This window comes from Python bivittatus, unplaced genomic scaffold (genome assembly GCF_059951505.1).
Source record: "Python bivittatus isolate LINGU-HERP-01145 unplaced genomic scaffold, Pbiv_v1 ctg000480_np1212, whole genome shotgun sequence".
Classification (NCBI taxonomy): Eukaryota; Metazoa; Chordata; class Lepidosauria; order Squamata; family Pythonidae; genus Python; species Python bivittatus.
Window position 1 is genome coordinate 1,777,211 of NW_028277075.1, and position 17,040 is coordinate 1,794,250.

The 17,040-nt window shown below is 37.2% G+C and overlaps 1 protein-coding gene across 2 annotated transcripts in view; it reads left to right on the forward strand.

Annotated features, from left to right (window-relative positions):
* The window catches only part of CCDC88C (coiled-coil and HOOK domain protein 88C), a 106,390-nt gene that overhangs the window by 31,536 nt on the left and 57,814 nt on the right, over positions 1 to 17,040 (forward strand). For both annotated transcript variants that reach the window (XM_088145231.1, XM_015888880.3), the window contains 2 exons: positions 10,105 to 10,174; positions 16,561 to 16,619. In XM_088145231.1, coding sequence (XP_088001357.1) covers positions 10,105 to 10,174; positions 16,561 to 16,619 — 129 coding nt within the window. The remainder of the gene's footprint in view (positions 1 to 10,104; positions 10,175 to 16,560; positions 16,620 to 17,040) is intronic.

Below are 17,040 nucleotides of genomic sequence, written 5' to 3' on the forward strand. Positions count from 1 at the left end.
CAAGGAAGAAGAGTAAGATTCAGCAAGATTTTGACTTAGGGAGTATTTTTTTTAAATAAATCATTAACATGTCAACGTCTCTTATTACTCTACCTTGAGCACTTTCATATACTTCTTTGTATTGTATTTTTTGTATTTTTGGTTTGGGGTTTTTTTGTTTTTTGGGGGGGGTTGGTATTTTTTCTCATTTATATATTATTGAAACTTGAGATATTATAAAGTTTATTGCACAAATCACTTTGGACTTCTTTTACTGAAAGAAAATGCATATCAGTCTTACAGTTAGTCATTTGTTGGATTGTTCTGAGATTAATTCATTATGCACATGGTTCTTATGTTACCTGGAAAAAATAGAATCTAGAATATAAAATAGAGAAAATAGAAAATACGGACATCTGTTGGAAAAGCTGAAATGATTAAGTAACTATTATACTTTACAACTTCATACAACATTAAATCAAGCCCATGGGATTTGCAGGGTGGCCATTCTATAAATATTCCAAAATTGCAAGCAGGAGTTATAAGCTTTGATTAAATAAAGTACTGTGTTAGTTGCCAGCTTTCACTGAGTGGAAACTGAATTTATAATATTCTAATATCTGACTAGGCTGTTGAGACTATAGCACTTCTGTGTTTGTAGAACAGATGGATTGAATTTTAACCATCTATATGTAATTTTAAGTGCAGAAATTTAATGTGCCATGTTTTCTTGTTACCGGTTACAATAGAGAGACTACTACTGGACCATTTGATAGTAAAATCAAATTAATCTCTAGGGCAATTTGCCCAGAGAGCATTATAAACATGAATAATTGCTTGCACATGGTTTGATATTAGTGTGAAAATCTGAAAATTATGAATAGGATTCAGGGAATACATTGATAAAATATGCTGCTGGCAATATATTTGCTTCATTGGATTTGTGTTTGTGCAATTACAGATATTTGATTTGGTGGGAATTAACACTTAAATTAATAGATTTCATTAGATACATATCCCATGTTTCCAAGAAGCATTTCCAAGAATGCTTTCCATGACTATCAGCAATAAAAGTGAGTGATGAAACTTGAATGTTAAAAGCAAACAGCATAGATATATAGATGGTGGTTACTAAACGACATATCTATTGCAATTTAAGAACTAAAGGAATTGTGGCAAAATGCAATCCTAAGGTTCTTTTTAATTATATAAAATTGTATGAAAAAAATTCCTGGAAGAAGGAAATGGAAAAATCAGTGCCAAGAAGACTGCATGGAGATGTGGTCACCAGGAATCTCTTTAGGTTGATTTATGGTCTGATTTAGTATGGTACCTCTTTTTGTTACTGAGACAACAAGTACATTGCTTATATGCAGACAGCAATATTTTTACTGTAATAAAATAAAAAATGAATTTAAATTGCACAAATATAAATTGAATAGACAGTAACAGTAATATATACAATTTAAAACTGCTGTCTATTAATAGGAATATAAATCTTATTTATACAAGAAGGAAAGAATTTACACATGAAGAACAGAGGACTTGTAGGCATTGTTGTCCTGGCAATTAACATACTAAATTAACTTTGCATAAAGCATTGAATTTCAGAAGACAGCACGCTTTGGATTATTTATCTGGCTACCTTTTCATAATGACAAGGCTAAAACCTGAGGGGGTGTTCATTCTGTGATGAATGTGAGATATTGCTCTGACTTAACTCAGAAAGAGATTGTAGCTTTAAGATGGGCTTGCATTGTAGTCTGAAGACTATGATTAAGGCATGAGTTTGAAATACAAGCAAAGGTTTAAATCAGTGGGGGGGTTTCAAAGCTTTTTGTGGAAAGGAATGTTGTCTGGGACAACATTAATTGACTTGATTTTATATTTATTTATAACTAACACAAGTGACTCTGGGCATCTTAAAAGGATTAAATACAGGAAAACCCACAACATATAGCCCTGGCCACCCAAGGATAAATAACCCCACTCACAGAAAAAACACATTGATAACCGCAGAGCTCATCTACCCACCTGACCCAAAGTCCCAGGGAAACAGCCAGGTTTTCAATGCCTTGCAAAAGAATTAGCAGGGCTGAGGCCATCTGAATCTCTGTGGGGATACTGTGGCACTGCCACTGAGTAGGCACAACTCCAAGGTCCAACAAGATGCCATTGTTTGATAGAAGGGAGCCAGAGCATGCCCTTTCCACTAGATCTGCTTAAGCAGAAACAGTGGAAAAAAGCAATCCTGCAAGTAGCATCACCGTGTGCCATGTAGGGTTTTATAGGTGATGACCAGCACTTCGAATTGCACCCACAAACCTAGTGAGAGTCAGTGCAGCTCACAGATGAGTGGTATTATATTGGCATAATGAGAAACATCAAAAACTGCCTGTGCTACTGCATTCTGGACCAGCTGCAGCTTTGAGCGCTCCAAGGGCAGCCTCATGTAGAGTGTGTTACAGTAATCCAAATAGGAGGTGACTAAGGTATGAGTCACCATGAGGAAGCCCTGCTGGTCCATGGATAGGTACAATTGGTGCATAAGACAAACCTCTGCAAAAGCCCCCTTGGCCACAGCTGCCATTTGGTCTTCAAGCAGGAGCTGAGAGTTTAGGAGGACCCCCCAAATTATGGACCCTGGATAAGTACACCCCATGCAGAGTTAAAGATGGAAAATCCCTCAAGCTGGGAGGGGCTTAAAACCCACAACCATACATTCTTGCCAGGGTTGAGATGAAGCTTGTTCTCTCCCATCCAGACTCTCAGACTCCAGGCAGACCTTGACAGCATTGCTTGGTCGGCCCAGGGGCGGAGATGTATAACTGGGTATCATCAGCATAGTGATAATATCACGCCCTATGCCGATGAAAGGCCTTGCCCAGCAGCTTCATGTAGATGTTAAACAGGAGTGAGGAAAGTATAGAGCCTTGATGCGGCCCACAGAGCAGGGGCTTCAGGCTCAACCTCTCTCCCCCAAACAACACCAACTAGAACTGGTCCTGGAGAAAGGTGGAGAACCGCTACAACACATTACCTCCCACTCCCAACCCCCTGAGCCAGCCCAGAAGGGTACCATGATGGATGGTATCAAAAGCCACTGAGAGAGGGTCAGGGTGGATGCACTACTCCATCCCAATCATGCCAGAGGTCATTGACGAGCAGAGTCAGTGCAGTCTCAGTGCTATAACATCTCTCAGCCCAGAAGGGGGATAGCATGTCTATGGTAATACTGCCTGGGCTCTTGATAATCAAATTCAGGCCTGGATACAGAATAGGAACTATAGTGATTGCTCTCACAGATAATTTGTAGCAGGATTTTGAAGAGGGGAGTGTATCCATCTTTGCCGTGCTTGATCTCCACCAGACTTTGATTCTGTTGATCACAGTGTTCTTCTGGTTGCCTGCCAGAGTTGGGAATTGGGCAATACTAGTTCACAGTGGATCAACTTTTAACTAAGTAGGTGATTCTAGTCAGTGATTATAGAGAAAGAGAGGATGAACATTTGGGCATTTTAGTATGGGCGTGATCCTCTTTCCTATTTTATTTAACACCTATGTGAAGCTGCTGGGTGAAGTCATTCATTAGTTTGGAGTGAGGTGTCATTAGTACAGTATGTAGATGATGTCCAGCTATGTATCCAGAGCCAAATGGGTGATGTGGTGGAACTCTTGACTTGCAGCCTGGAGTCTTTTAAGACCTTGATTGGGAAAAGCTCAACTCAAGCAAGATGGAATGGCTGCTAATCTAGAAACCAACTGGTTACAAGATTGCATGAATTTTTGACTTTATGGGGTTGTGTTCCCTCTGGAAGAACAGGCTCACACCTTTCAGGTCTGACAGCTCTTGCTCAAAAAGCAAATGGAAGCAGAACCAAGAATGCCTTTGCCCAGATTTGTCTGGTGCAAATATGCAGCCTTTCCTGACAATACCCTATCATCTGTTGAGTGGATTGGTGTACATGTAATTCTCGCTTAATGACCCTAATATGGACCAGAATTTCCATCACTAAGCAAAGTGGTCATTAGGTGAAATATCATGTGACCTCATCACTTAGCAACAGCAGTTCTGGTAATCCCAGTTGCAATAGTTAGGCGAGGACTGCACACTTCTGGTCTGCTGTGCTTGCCTATGCTTCAGCTCCCCCCACCTGCCAATCTCCCCCCATCTCTGCCCTTTTGGCCACTCTACACTGCGCCGCCTCCTACCCCTGCTGACCTTTGCCATCATCTTCCTCCTACTGCTGACGAGGAATGCCTGGCTGAGGCAACTGCTGGCCCTTTGCGAGGCTGCGCAAAGGTCAGCAGCAGTAGGTGGCAGCAGAGTGCAGGGCAGCCAAAAATGCAGAGATGGGGTGGGGGAGACAGGCGAGGGGGAGTTGAAGCACATGCTGCAGTTTTAAATGTGGGCAGGCTGCCAGGTACCTGAATTTTGATCACATGACCATGAGGGCACTGCAGCGGCTGTAACTTGGAGGACCAGTCATAACTGCCATTCATTTAACACCATCATAACTTCAAACCATTGCTGAACAAATAGTCATTAAGCAAGGGCTACCTGAAATTCACTGTATTCTGTGGGGAGGGTATAGCTGTCTGAAGTGTTACACATCTTAATCATAAAAGCTGTAATACATTGCAGGATTCATCATTCTGTTTGCCTTCCAATAAGCTTACATTGCTTCTCTGAATATTTTTTCACTTATTTTACAATGAACATGTTTAACGGTGTTTTAAAAATGGCTGTAAATAGATTTCTTAGCATTGTGTTGTGCAGTTGATTTACAATAATTTTCAGAATAGTTCAAGGAAGATTGTTCCAGAACGCATTGCAGCTCACACTTTTAATCTATCATTTTCTGCTTATAAAAGCACCTCTTGCAGAGATTCAGCATCACATAAATGTCAGTTTCCATAGCTTCCTTCCACTTCCCTCCACTCTTCTCTCCCAGCTAGTACAAAATGTCATGGTGGCTTTAAGCAGTGTGTGTGGGAAGAACTGGAGGTCCTTTTTTAAAGATGTCCCTAATCACTGTTAACAGCTTTAATTGTAAAAATTCCTTGTTCTTGCATGCAGTTTGGTTTGGGGCCTTCCAGATGTGTGTTCAGTAGATGTCTGTAGCTATGCGGGCCAGGAATTTGGGAGATACTGGCTTAAAGTCTGATAACTGCCCTTCAGAGTTCTCAACAATGGATTAAAGTGGAACTCAACTGGAGAGATACTCTACCAGCAAATGACTATTAAATTAGGACTGAAAATCCTAACTTCATCCACATATGCCTCATGGTCGCAGCATCAGGTCCATTGCAATCCTCAACCCTCTCCTCTCGTAATACCCAAAGATTGTTCAACTCTGCTATAAATACTGAATCATAATAGCTCTGCCAGCTTAAAGATTACTAATAGATCAGTTATTTTTTAATGGCAGGATTCTTTCTCCTTGGTCCCAGTATGAAAACTCTGATAAAGAGTAAGATATACTTTTCAAGAGTCATCTCCAATCTTCTCTATTTGTAGTATACTGCTCAGGGAAACAAGATAGGATTAAGCAAGAGTAAGTATAATATGTAAAATGTGTTTATGAATAGATCTGGGGTTTACATTGCCATGTGATGAAATCTGATTCCTAAAATGTGCATTGGATCTTGAATTTGTACCATCTTGGAATCCTTGCTAAACAAGGTGTGAATTTTACTTATTGATGTTAAATTACTAATAGAATCTGTGGGCAGAAAAAGATGCTCTTTTCAAGGATTATCCATAAATATCAAAATGTTTCACCATCTAGCACATTTAGTGGGAAAATCATTGGTAGCGCCAATGTCATTATTAGTGAGCTAAATACTAAAATTAGCTGAACATTGACTTTGCAGGAAGAATATTAGAGCGCTAGGAACAAGGTCTGCGTTCTGCAAGTTTCATAAAGAAGCTCATTTATCTTGCGCGCTTTCCACAATCTCAGTAGTTTGAATGAAGGTTGGACAGTCACTTACATGCCCTCTGAGTTATATTTTCTCCTAGCTGTTTGTTTGCTAACCCTGCCCTCTGGCCATTTAAACATTCTGCCACCTGCACCACTGTCCCAGTTTACACAAAGCTGAGGCTGACTTTAAAGTAAGTCTGCTAAACAAATGTTACTTCTTTAACTCTCTGACCCTGATTGACCCTGACAAGTCGTATCTAAATTGGAAGGAGAAAGATAGGACTCTTTGCTTGCCTCACTGACTCTTCCTCCTCCATTTAAATTGTTCATGCCTACCATAATGGCTTACTGATTAGAATTTTTTTTTAAAAAAGGTTCATATCAAACTAAATGACAGGAAGAGAAATAAACAAGAATAACAATAAAATAGGGGGGAAAGGCATAGGAGATTATATTGTGAACAAAATGACTCTAAGTTTGAACAATTTGCTCTAAATACCTTTTCCTTCTCTCTGTCAAAAAATAAAAAAAGTCTGAGAATTTGACAATCAACACATCCATTGTTGCAAGTCAGGGGTAAATTCATCCTCCCAGTGTTGTATAATAATTTAGGCCATTCCCTATATTCTTTTTTTTTCCAGATAATTTTATTAAAAGTTTTTAAAAGTGTGATAAAAAATAGTATAAGCTAAAAGGAAAAAAAAAAGTTGCAAGAAAGCAAAAAAAAAACACACCCTCCTCTTAAGAAAATTCCCTATATTCTTGATGTCCTAATAAATTAAGAATATTGGGGATATAACCAATAAGAATATATGCAGAATATATAGATGCAGCGAGTAATCTAAAGTCATGTTAACAATCCTGTGTATTTTAGCACAAACTCTGGCAGTTTTACTGTTGGACAAGATCACATGACTCTTTGGTAATAATTTTATTAAAGTTTATAAGTACAAAGATAAAATACTAATACAAGCTAAGAAAAATATAAAATATGAAGAAAAAAGAAAAGTGCAAAGAGAGAGAAAAAAAAATAAGAAAAAGAGATATATAAAAGAATGATTCCCCACTCCCTCCAGATAAGTATAAACAACTTCAGTAACTTAACACCTTCTCTAGTGTTTCAATAAATAAGGGATTTCTTCTTCCCATATCGCATCTCTTATCAATAAACAAATTGTAAAAACTCATCTTTCAGTCCTATTCATCAAATAGTCCATTAAGAGCTACCAGAAATCATAACATACACATTTTAACCTTAATCAAATAAATACATTTTGTATTCAATTTATCACTTTCTCTGAGAAATAAAGCAAAAGAAATCTCTCCCCATTTATAAACAAATCTTTAAAGCCTCATCATTCAGGCCTGATCAAAAGGAAATCCCATTAATAGCTACCAGAAACCACAACATCTATATTTTAATCCTGGTCAAATGAATTCACTTTGTATTCCTTCCATTTACTTTTAAAAAACTTGATCTTTAATCCTGTCAAATAATATCCCACAAGTTAACGTCCAAAAGTTCAATAACAAGCAATTTCCTAAGGTAATTAAGAGAGGAAGTGCAGCTTAGGCAGGATGATTTCGCCCCAGCTCCCAGAGGTCTCAAATCTGCCGGAGATCACTACTCTACGATAACATTGCAGATAACCTTTCTGAACCAAATTTATGGGCGATCGTAGTCCTCTCCTTAATCTGAAGAGGGATTCTGAGGAGCCGATCCATTCACTGGCTCCTCTTTCTACCACAGCCATCAGCTCTGCTCTTGCAGAGCTGTCTTCGGTCCACCATTGCTTCTCCAGAAGTTGACAAGATCCTATGACTTAATGCTCCAATAGCATGGCAAGAGCAACTAACCCTTATTAAACATGCTCTGAGGAATCCAGTATTCATGAAACAAAAATGTAGGTTGTATTAACCTTATTTTGAGATCAAATTGGATTAATTTAACATTCTTTAAATCAGCATTTCACTGATTTACAAGAACGAGACATCTATCTGACATGTATTATTTCAAAAGTTGCAAAAATTTTATAAATTTAATCCAGTTAATTGATCTTTTTATAACAATGGTTTTCTGGTTTTGGAGCCTCAAATGATTCTTCCAAAACCTAACAGATGAGGAAATTCACAAGTAGCAATAGTATTAGGAGTAATTAATACAAATGCTTAAGTTGAACTAACTTCCAAGAAACACTCTGAGGGAAATAGATCTTGATTTTAAATTCCACAGAAAAATATTAAATACTACTTCATTAGAACTAAGTTGGCCCAAACAAATTGATATTATGAAACACACAGTTTATCCTTCCAATGAACTTACCAGCTGTTCTTAAATTGCAGTTATCCCGTAGTGTGAGCTTTTCATGGATAAAAGGTCAAAATAATTCTATATGGCCAAATATTTTCCTTATATATTCAGCATCAATTAATTCAGCTATTGGAATTGACGATTGAGCCAACAAGGTTCACAAAGATTGCCAGAATTTCAGTGGGGTAAAGTAATAGCTTTCAAGTTGGCCTAAAGAGAAGCTGAATTTTGAAATTGTTTTTTCCAAGCCAGTAACCAAAGTTAAAATATATGTTGAAAAATAAATCTGAAAGTATAGGAAGTTAAGTCCACCATTCCTAACAGGCCATTGTAATTTATGCAGTGAAATTTTGACTGAAGGTCCTGGGCTAGCACAGCGTTATGGATCCAGCATAAGTTTATAAGGATAAAAACATTTACTCCTTCCATTCTTAATTGTGCCAAATCCATTTTGAGATATCATACTCTCAGTTCTGAGGGGAGTTGGTTGTGCAAAAGACACTCCTAGAGTCAATATCTGAAACCCTTCAGTGAAAATAGATTAAATAGCAAGAAAGGCTTCCCTTGGAGAAAGATACTACTGGCCAAAGGAGCTTGATGTGTACCACTGTATTGCTTGTTTTTTCTTGATATGGAGGGGAGAGAGTTTTCCTGCACCAATTTTCTTTGCCTCCACACCTCTTCACTGTCCCTGCCACAGCTAGATTCTTCTGGGCCTCCAAAATTCTAGCTGCCTCACTATGTTGTGTGAGCAGTGCCTGTACCTTTGTATGGCTAATGCATGGCCTAGAAGGGGAAGAATTATGTGACTGCACCAGCCTGCAAAGTACTTGTGTAGTGGCTTCTCTATCATAGAATAAATTGTGGGGAAAATGTTTTAGTTTTCATCAGTTACATTTTCTTTTCTGAGAGAAAAATGGAGTTGAACGATTCTACAAAAGAAAATCTGCAGAATCAGGAAGTCAATCCAGAGACTCCACAGCATCCTCCCATTGCTTTGTGTGCCAACCTTCCCCCAAATAATCTACCAGATTAGTCTAATACAAATTAAAAAGTGGGATAGGCTAACCTGCAGACCTAGAATCTTTACCAGCCTTTCAAGAATTTTCCAAAGTTCAGTGGTACATTTACCAAAAAATGAGTTTTTCCTACCATTTTGAGGAGAGAAGCACACAAACTGTAGGGTAGAAAAGCCCTCTGGAGACAAAAATCCTAGCTCTGCCTGTATTTTTGATATACTGTCACCATTCCCATTTATATCACAGCCTTCTGTGACTTCAGAAAGTTGCCAATCCCTGCCATAAAGAAATTATGCGGAAGGAGGGAGATAGAGTTCAGTTTAGATGAAAAGGTATGTTTTCAAATGCTATTTAATGCTGCTGTGCTATGCTTAAGATTTGATTCCAAAAAGGTGCTTTGGTGTGCATGAGAACCTGAATATAGTACATATCTGTTTTCATTTAAAGCAGCTGGGTCTTTTTCCAGGATGAAGCAACGGTCACATGAATCAAAGAAAAGAAGTGGCTGCTTCAAAGAGTTGTGCTACATGGTGGTTCTGAAGCACCTTTTTGGGAATCAAATATAAAGCAATGCACAGTCCTGTTTGAGGGTTTGCAAGAAGGAGGGGTTGGATGCATTTTGTTTCAGAGTGTAAATGGTCACATACCACATATAATTCCCCAAATTAACTATTTGCAGATGTATTTTAAGATAAGTGATTGCGCTTTCATATGAAGTTTAATACTGTGTATGATTTAATTGAGCATACATTGTCCATGGCCAGATTTATTTATTTTCAGAGTTAAGGATTTTTTTTTTTCATCTAGACAAGTGACATTTAATGACTATTTCTTTCATTTTTGTATTTCTTTCATTTTTTTTTTTTAGGAAGTCCTGCAGCAGCTGATCATAATGAATTTGCCAAATGTCTTAATAATTGGCAAAGATCCTCTCTCTGGTGAGTACCTTTGTAACATCATAACACCTTTTACTTTAAGCTAAATGTTTTATTACTTATAACTGCATAAATATTTTATATGAATGTTTTATTATGTATAACTTAACATTAATTTGGCAATGAATAACAGGATAGGGAGAATAATGGCACAAATAAAAACTGTATATGTGCATGTGTACTATTTCCATCAAACAATAGAGACCTGTGCCCCAAGAGTCATTTGGGGGAATATGTTTTCCTGTATGTCAGCACTGTTTTATTGCAATCATCCAAAAATGAGAGCAAGGGAGTTGTGATTTCAGCTGCAGCTCTTCTTCCCTGCTGTTTGCTGCCAGCATAGGCAGCAGAGGGAATGTCTGTGCTGCCAGCTAAGGGCAGGTCACCATGGCAATTTTTCTGACTATCTTTATTTTTTCTGTAAGATTTTGCAGAGTCAGATATATTTTCCAGTGCTTCAAAAACAGGAAGCTGTTTTCTCAAAATTATATTTTAGAAACCAGTGTATAGTGTAAGTTTTCAGTAACAGACATGTTACGCTGATATGTAATTCTGCTGGCTAATCAAAGAAAGCAGTAAAGCTTTGGTCTTCGGATCAAAGGAACTGTCAGACCTTATCGGTAAACTGATCATTGGTATTCTCCCTAAGAGTTACTTTGAGGGTTCTATCCCTCGGAGGCTTCTCTCAAACAAATGTTAATTTTTATCTAGGTTCTGGCCAGAACCTAGATAAATCACTTCTAATTGTCAGTGGTTTTTTGTTTGTTTGTTTGTTTGTTTGTTTGATCTGTCCATATATGATATGCCTTAGTAGGTGGCACCATCTAGCCAACTTTCACTTATTTCTGAAGTTATATTGTTGGGGGGACCACTTGGGAATTCTAAGGCTCTATCTAGACTGGAAAGTTGAAACTACATCCCACAAGTGGCAAACCACTTCCATAACATTCCCAAGGAAATTAGGAGCAGTCAGTAGGAGTCGAACTTAACTCAGGAGAATTAAGAATGTATATATCTTAGAAGAATGTATATATTTTTCTCCTTGTAAAACAGAACTTTTAAGGGAGAGATCTGACCATGATTTTCTTTTATTCTCTCTCTCTCACACACACACACGTGCACAGAGTTTAAATCCTTAATATTCAGATAGAACCAGAGCTTTCATGATAACAAGGTTGACATACTATATCTGTGTTGCATCTGTGCATACACTGGCCAGCTCAGAAGTATGGGATTAATATTATGGGAAGAGATACTTAAGCATACAGTACAAGCATACAGAACACCAAATAACTTTCCATCATCACTGTCCAACCTCAAAACATCTGGAATGTGAGATTACTTTTAATCTTCTAATACAATGTTTAAGCATCTATAATAAATAACCTGATTATTTAGACATCTAGTACGATGCAGTACCATATGGTGACATATTTAGCTCATTGACCTCATGGAGCGCTTATTTATTGACCGACAATCTCATAAAGAAATGTTTATCAAAAAAGGGAAATGAGAAAGCAAAAATATCTATATAAGGAATGAAAAAATGAAAACAGGATAAAGTTGTTAATAAACTTACACCTACACACTGATTTCTTGTTAAGAGAACTATAATTCTGGGCATCCCTTATGGTAACAGCTTCATTGAAATGCATTCCTTGAACTAATTGTCCGTCCCAAAATCGTTGCCGGACTTCAGACACAGTAGCAAAACTTACCTTTTTTGGCATCCACATCTCTGAAGAATCTTTAAAAATAGATTTAGACCTGGAGGATAAAAGAGCCTTATGTGGAATATTCTGTAATGCAGATTAACATAAAGAACATCTCTGCATCTTCAGGTCATATTTTACCTTTTCTAATAATGGGCTAAAGGCTACAGAGCAGTATTTTTGGTAAATATTTGATGATCTGAAGATGATTCAATTAGAAAAGTCACATGGTTTTATCCATGAACGTCTTATTGTCATAATTTCAGCTAGACACACTACTCTTACTTTCCAGCAGGAGAGAGATGTAAGTCCTAATCTGGGCATGCATTTAACTTTGAGTCATGGCTCACCTGATGACATACCCATGCAAATATAATGTCAACACTTTGTTGACTTTGCCTGGGCTTCAGAGATAAGTAGAATTGAACCTGGTTACTACTTGGATATACTAACAAATTATCAGAACTATAGGCTGGCCTCAAAAGGCAGGGTCATACCACTTCTGTACCATTGCCAAGAAACTACATAGAGGTACCTATAAAGTAAGCAGGAACCAAGCTTGACTCAATGGAAGATTTTATTACTTAATTGGTATTTTCTAACTTATGAACCAATATAATTGTTTGCTATGAAGGTGAAATTAAGGTTTATTAAAGCCAATAAAATGCTGAACATAACTTGTGGACTCAATTCTGCTTTGTAATCCACATGTGGTGTAAGCCTATTTAGAAGTTCTGTTAGAAGATTGTGAGAGGGTAGGAAATGCACAGAAATATGTACATGCGCACACACACAGAGTTACTTCTACAAGCTAAAGTCAGTAATTCAAGTCAATAATCTCTGCTTATTTCTATTATACAGTGACCTTAGCTTAACAAACTAATAGAAATATACACTTACATGTACATACAATACACACAAAGATGTACATGTATATGTGTGTGTGTGTGTGTGTGTGTGTGTGTAGAGCTTTTTTTAAAAAAAACAGTTTCTTAGATATTTCACTCTCTTATCCACATAGGTGCAGTTTACAGTCTACCTTCACTAAATTAGACGGGAAGAGGGGAGAAATTCTCTTGAGACTCTTAGAAAGCCCAGCATTTTGTGTCCTTTCTGAATGTAGCCCCAGTCCTTTTCACCAGCCAGTCCACTCTGCAGATCTCCCTTTTTTGATCCTGCTTGCTTCTGCTGGATCCTATGTGGTAGATCCTTCATTTTTGAAGGGATCATCTCTTCAATAGTGCACTTGCCTCCTTCAGCAGCTCCAGTTCTTGATACACACAGCACCTCCAGTCCATCAACCTGTTGTAAACTGCCCAGAGTCACTCTGTAGTGAGATGCGCGGTGACAAATTTGAAATATAAATAAAATAAATAAAGCCCAAACATCAACAATCTCTCCCATTGCCTAACAGATCTGCCCTTGTTATGAATTTTCTCCAATAGGCAGACGTGCCTGTTCACAAATGCCTTAATCAGTGTGGGAGCCTTTTAGGTTTCATTTTGCATGGAGCTGGCAAATACATAAAAGTCCTCACCTTGAGACCAGTTGCAACAGTTGTCTCAATCAAGGCAGCTCACTGCCATAAAGATATACGTGGCTATGTGCACACATGGAAGTTCATTGGAGCATGCTCAAATCTACATGTCAGTTGCTCAACTGACACGTTAAAAACAAGATCTGATTCTTTTTCTTAAAGCAATTTGTCAAAATCTAGTATTTTCATACCCAAAAGATTTCAGCCCAAAGAAAGGTTTGTTTTATTAGAATGAAATTTCTAAATATTCTAAATGTTTCCATGTCCATTTTTATATTTATTTTACACATACTTGTTTCTTTCATATTTTGGGTTTCTCATCCTCCATGTTGGATTTGAAAGGGGTGCTTTGAGTCATTGAAGTAGCCTCATCTTTGACAAGACTTGCACATAGAGACCGCCAGGAACAGCTTTTGAAGCAGCCTTGCGGACGTTGTGGTTGCTTTAATGATTTGAACAGAGGGGTTTCATTTGTATTACTGTACCTCGCAAAGCACCCCTTTCAAATGCTTTGCACAGGGTACTGTAGTATAGTACAACAAGCCTTCCTAAAGTTGCTAGTGGTGTCTTAGCCAGTTTTTCTTTGTTGCCATGTAGCCACCATTTCTAGTGAGATTTTTCTAATTGCTTGGCTACAGAGGTGTCACAAAATGCTTTTAACTGCTCAGAAGTTATAGTCAGCAGACTACGCTAAGGGATCATTTTGAACTATTGGTGAAAAGAAAAAACTCTGCAACGAGACTGTCTTGGCCTAGAGCAAGATAAACCAACTGCTTCGGTTGATACCACTGGGGAAATAGGTAAAAGCAGCAATGGTCGGAATGACACAGAAGGCATCTTACAGTATTGATCATTATTGAGGAAACATTTAAAATTCATTTTGGCAGCACTAATCACATGATGCTTATCATGATATCATCTATCAGGATATACTAAGTTAGTTGACATCTTCCTTCAAGCATTCAGGTTTTACCACTGTTTGTGATAGATTAGCATAGAAGATGTTGAAGAATGAGGAAATTAATCAAGCAAACATTGGATTTTTCATCACTTTTTTTTGACAGGGTTAAGCCTATGCAGTCCACAATTTCTGTGAAAACAAACTTTTCACCCAGCAATGAAATGTCTTAATTTTAAACCAGTGTTTCCAACCATTCTGCTCTTGTTTGCCCTCCTAATCTTATTTCTTTGCCTTTTTATCTTTGTGTTGTACTGTAATCTCTTTGCTGCCTCCCACAAAAATGCGACCATCTGTTTCTCCCCATCTCTTTCCTGTGAGAGTGGGGGCCCTTCTCTGGTCTAGTACTGTAGAAAAGCTTCTAGACTACAGATTTTATTCCCTAAAGGTCTAAAGCCCGTTGTGGGAGCAGATGGTTGTACTACAAATCCCTCCATTTTAATTACCTAGTTAGCTAGTGTGAAAGCAGCTGCCTTGGAATTTTTGGAAAAGGAAAATGCCACTGAGTTAATTTTTAAAGCAGTGATGGTCATGCGTGATACCAGTTCTTCAGATTTAAAAGGGAGCATTCTGTGGTACCTTCAAATTGCAATCCATTGTGGCATGTAGCTTTTTGTAGGCAAGATACTTTTTAATTCATCAGATGTGTAAAGTGGATACAAAAATAGTTGAAAACTTGGGGTTTTGTGAAGCAAAAATGCAAGTAAAGAAGGAAGGACCTAAGAGATAATGCATATAATGCTGCTGAATAGATTATTAATGGAAAGCATGATCTAAATGTCTGCTACCCTCTTTGTATCTTTAAAATGTAAATGCTGAACCACCGCTTCAACACCATACAGAGGACGTGATTGATTGCTTACCTTTTTGAAAGTGATAGCCAGAATCTTCATTTAAATAATAACATACGATGTTGAATCTATTAAACCAGATGCATAGTTTCTGTTTCACATTCTCCTTAGAAACTTGCTAACTATTACAGCTTTAATGCCAGAATGATTTCTGGAAGGAATTGTCTAGTTTTTGTAAGGATATGTTTGAAATTAATAAAGTAAAAATACATTTTGGGTGTGCACGTGTGTGTGTGTGCACGTATGAGAGAGAATAATCGTTTTTTACAGGCAATAGACTTTCAAGAATGAAACATCAAGCGATAATACGTGGTACCCATTTATTCTATGTCAGGTGGGGGTATTTCATCTCTGCCCCCAGCATGCTTATCCAGTCAATGCTCAATAGAGAAAGCTAAAAATAAAAAACCTGCTTTTTCTAAAAATCAAACCATGTGAAAGAGTAAATGTTGACATAGTGGCTAGCATCTATTTTTCTTCATTAAGATGACCTAGAGGGGAACAGGAGAATTGTCATTACATGTATGCCCACTCCCGGCTTATTATGCTCTTTTACTCAGTGGCTTCAGTCTCTTGCCTCCATCTTCCAGGAGCATTTAATAGGCACAATTATTTCAGGAGCCATCTGATTGTACTAGCTCGGCTGAAATATGGAGGAAGAAATTCAGTCATGCAAATCTAGACATGAAAGAATAAGATAGTTCTCCTGCAGGTCAAATTTCCGGAGTCCATAGCTTGGGAAGGACACATTTATTTTTAATACTATGTATAAACTAAATTTAACAAAGAAATAAAAAGCACTATATTAGAGATATACTCGGATAACTGCTTTATTTAAGTTTTTCTTTTACAATTTTGCATAACGTGTGTAAAAAAACCCCACTGCAATGAAGTTTTCTCCCACTAAATTACTTTCATTACAAGTAACACCTAAATGAGATGTTTATTATGATTAAAAGGTAGATGCTATAATCCATTTAGTATAGATTACAGCATCATAATAAATTATTTCCAGTCTTTTAGTCATGCTAAATCAAATTCCATTGATAGCATTATACATTTTTTCTAAAACTCTGTTACATAACTTAGGAAAGTTAGGAGAGCTAGAAATTATGAGAGTTATAATTTCAAATTATAAGCACCCCAGTTTATATTTCCCAACAGAAAAGCAAAAAACCATATAAAACCACATTGTATACTATGATCCAAACTTAAGGATTTGCAGTCTCCTGAACAACGCTGTGCCACTGAATTTACATTATACATAATCTGTTTTTTTTAAATAAAAGCCTTCATAATTTCTATATTAATGGTCAGTTCTTGCTTCTTAGGTAAAAGTATGGATGAAATTAAAAAGCTGTTACTTTTGGTATTGGGTTGTGCTGTGCAGGTAAGTTTGATTTTCATACTACTAATTCATTTGAATGAATTATTTTCTTAGAGTTGTTACATGAGGCTGTAAATCATCTTTGTCCTAGACACAGTTTGCAATCTGAGCTGATAAAGCTCTTATAAAATCTCAAAAACAAAAATATAAACAAGCAGCACAATTTTTAGTTGTGCTGTAGTCAGTGGCTAATAATTGTTAGCTTTTAAAAAAATATAGTTTTGTCCTTTAATTTTAAACATTTTGAGGGCAAGTTCCACTTTGTTCTAATTTAGGAAAGCCATGAAGATAATGCTGTTTGAGAGTGCGTTTAGGATATGATAATTGCCACTGAAATTGGTCACTGGGATTAGGGGCATTGTTTTTAATTTAGAATTTTTAATTGCATTTTAATTATTGGACTCTATGGTTTTATTGCTATTGT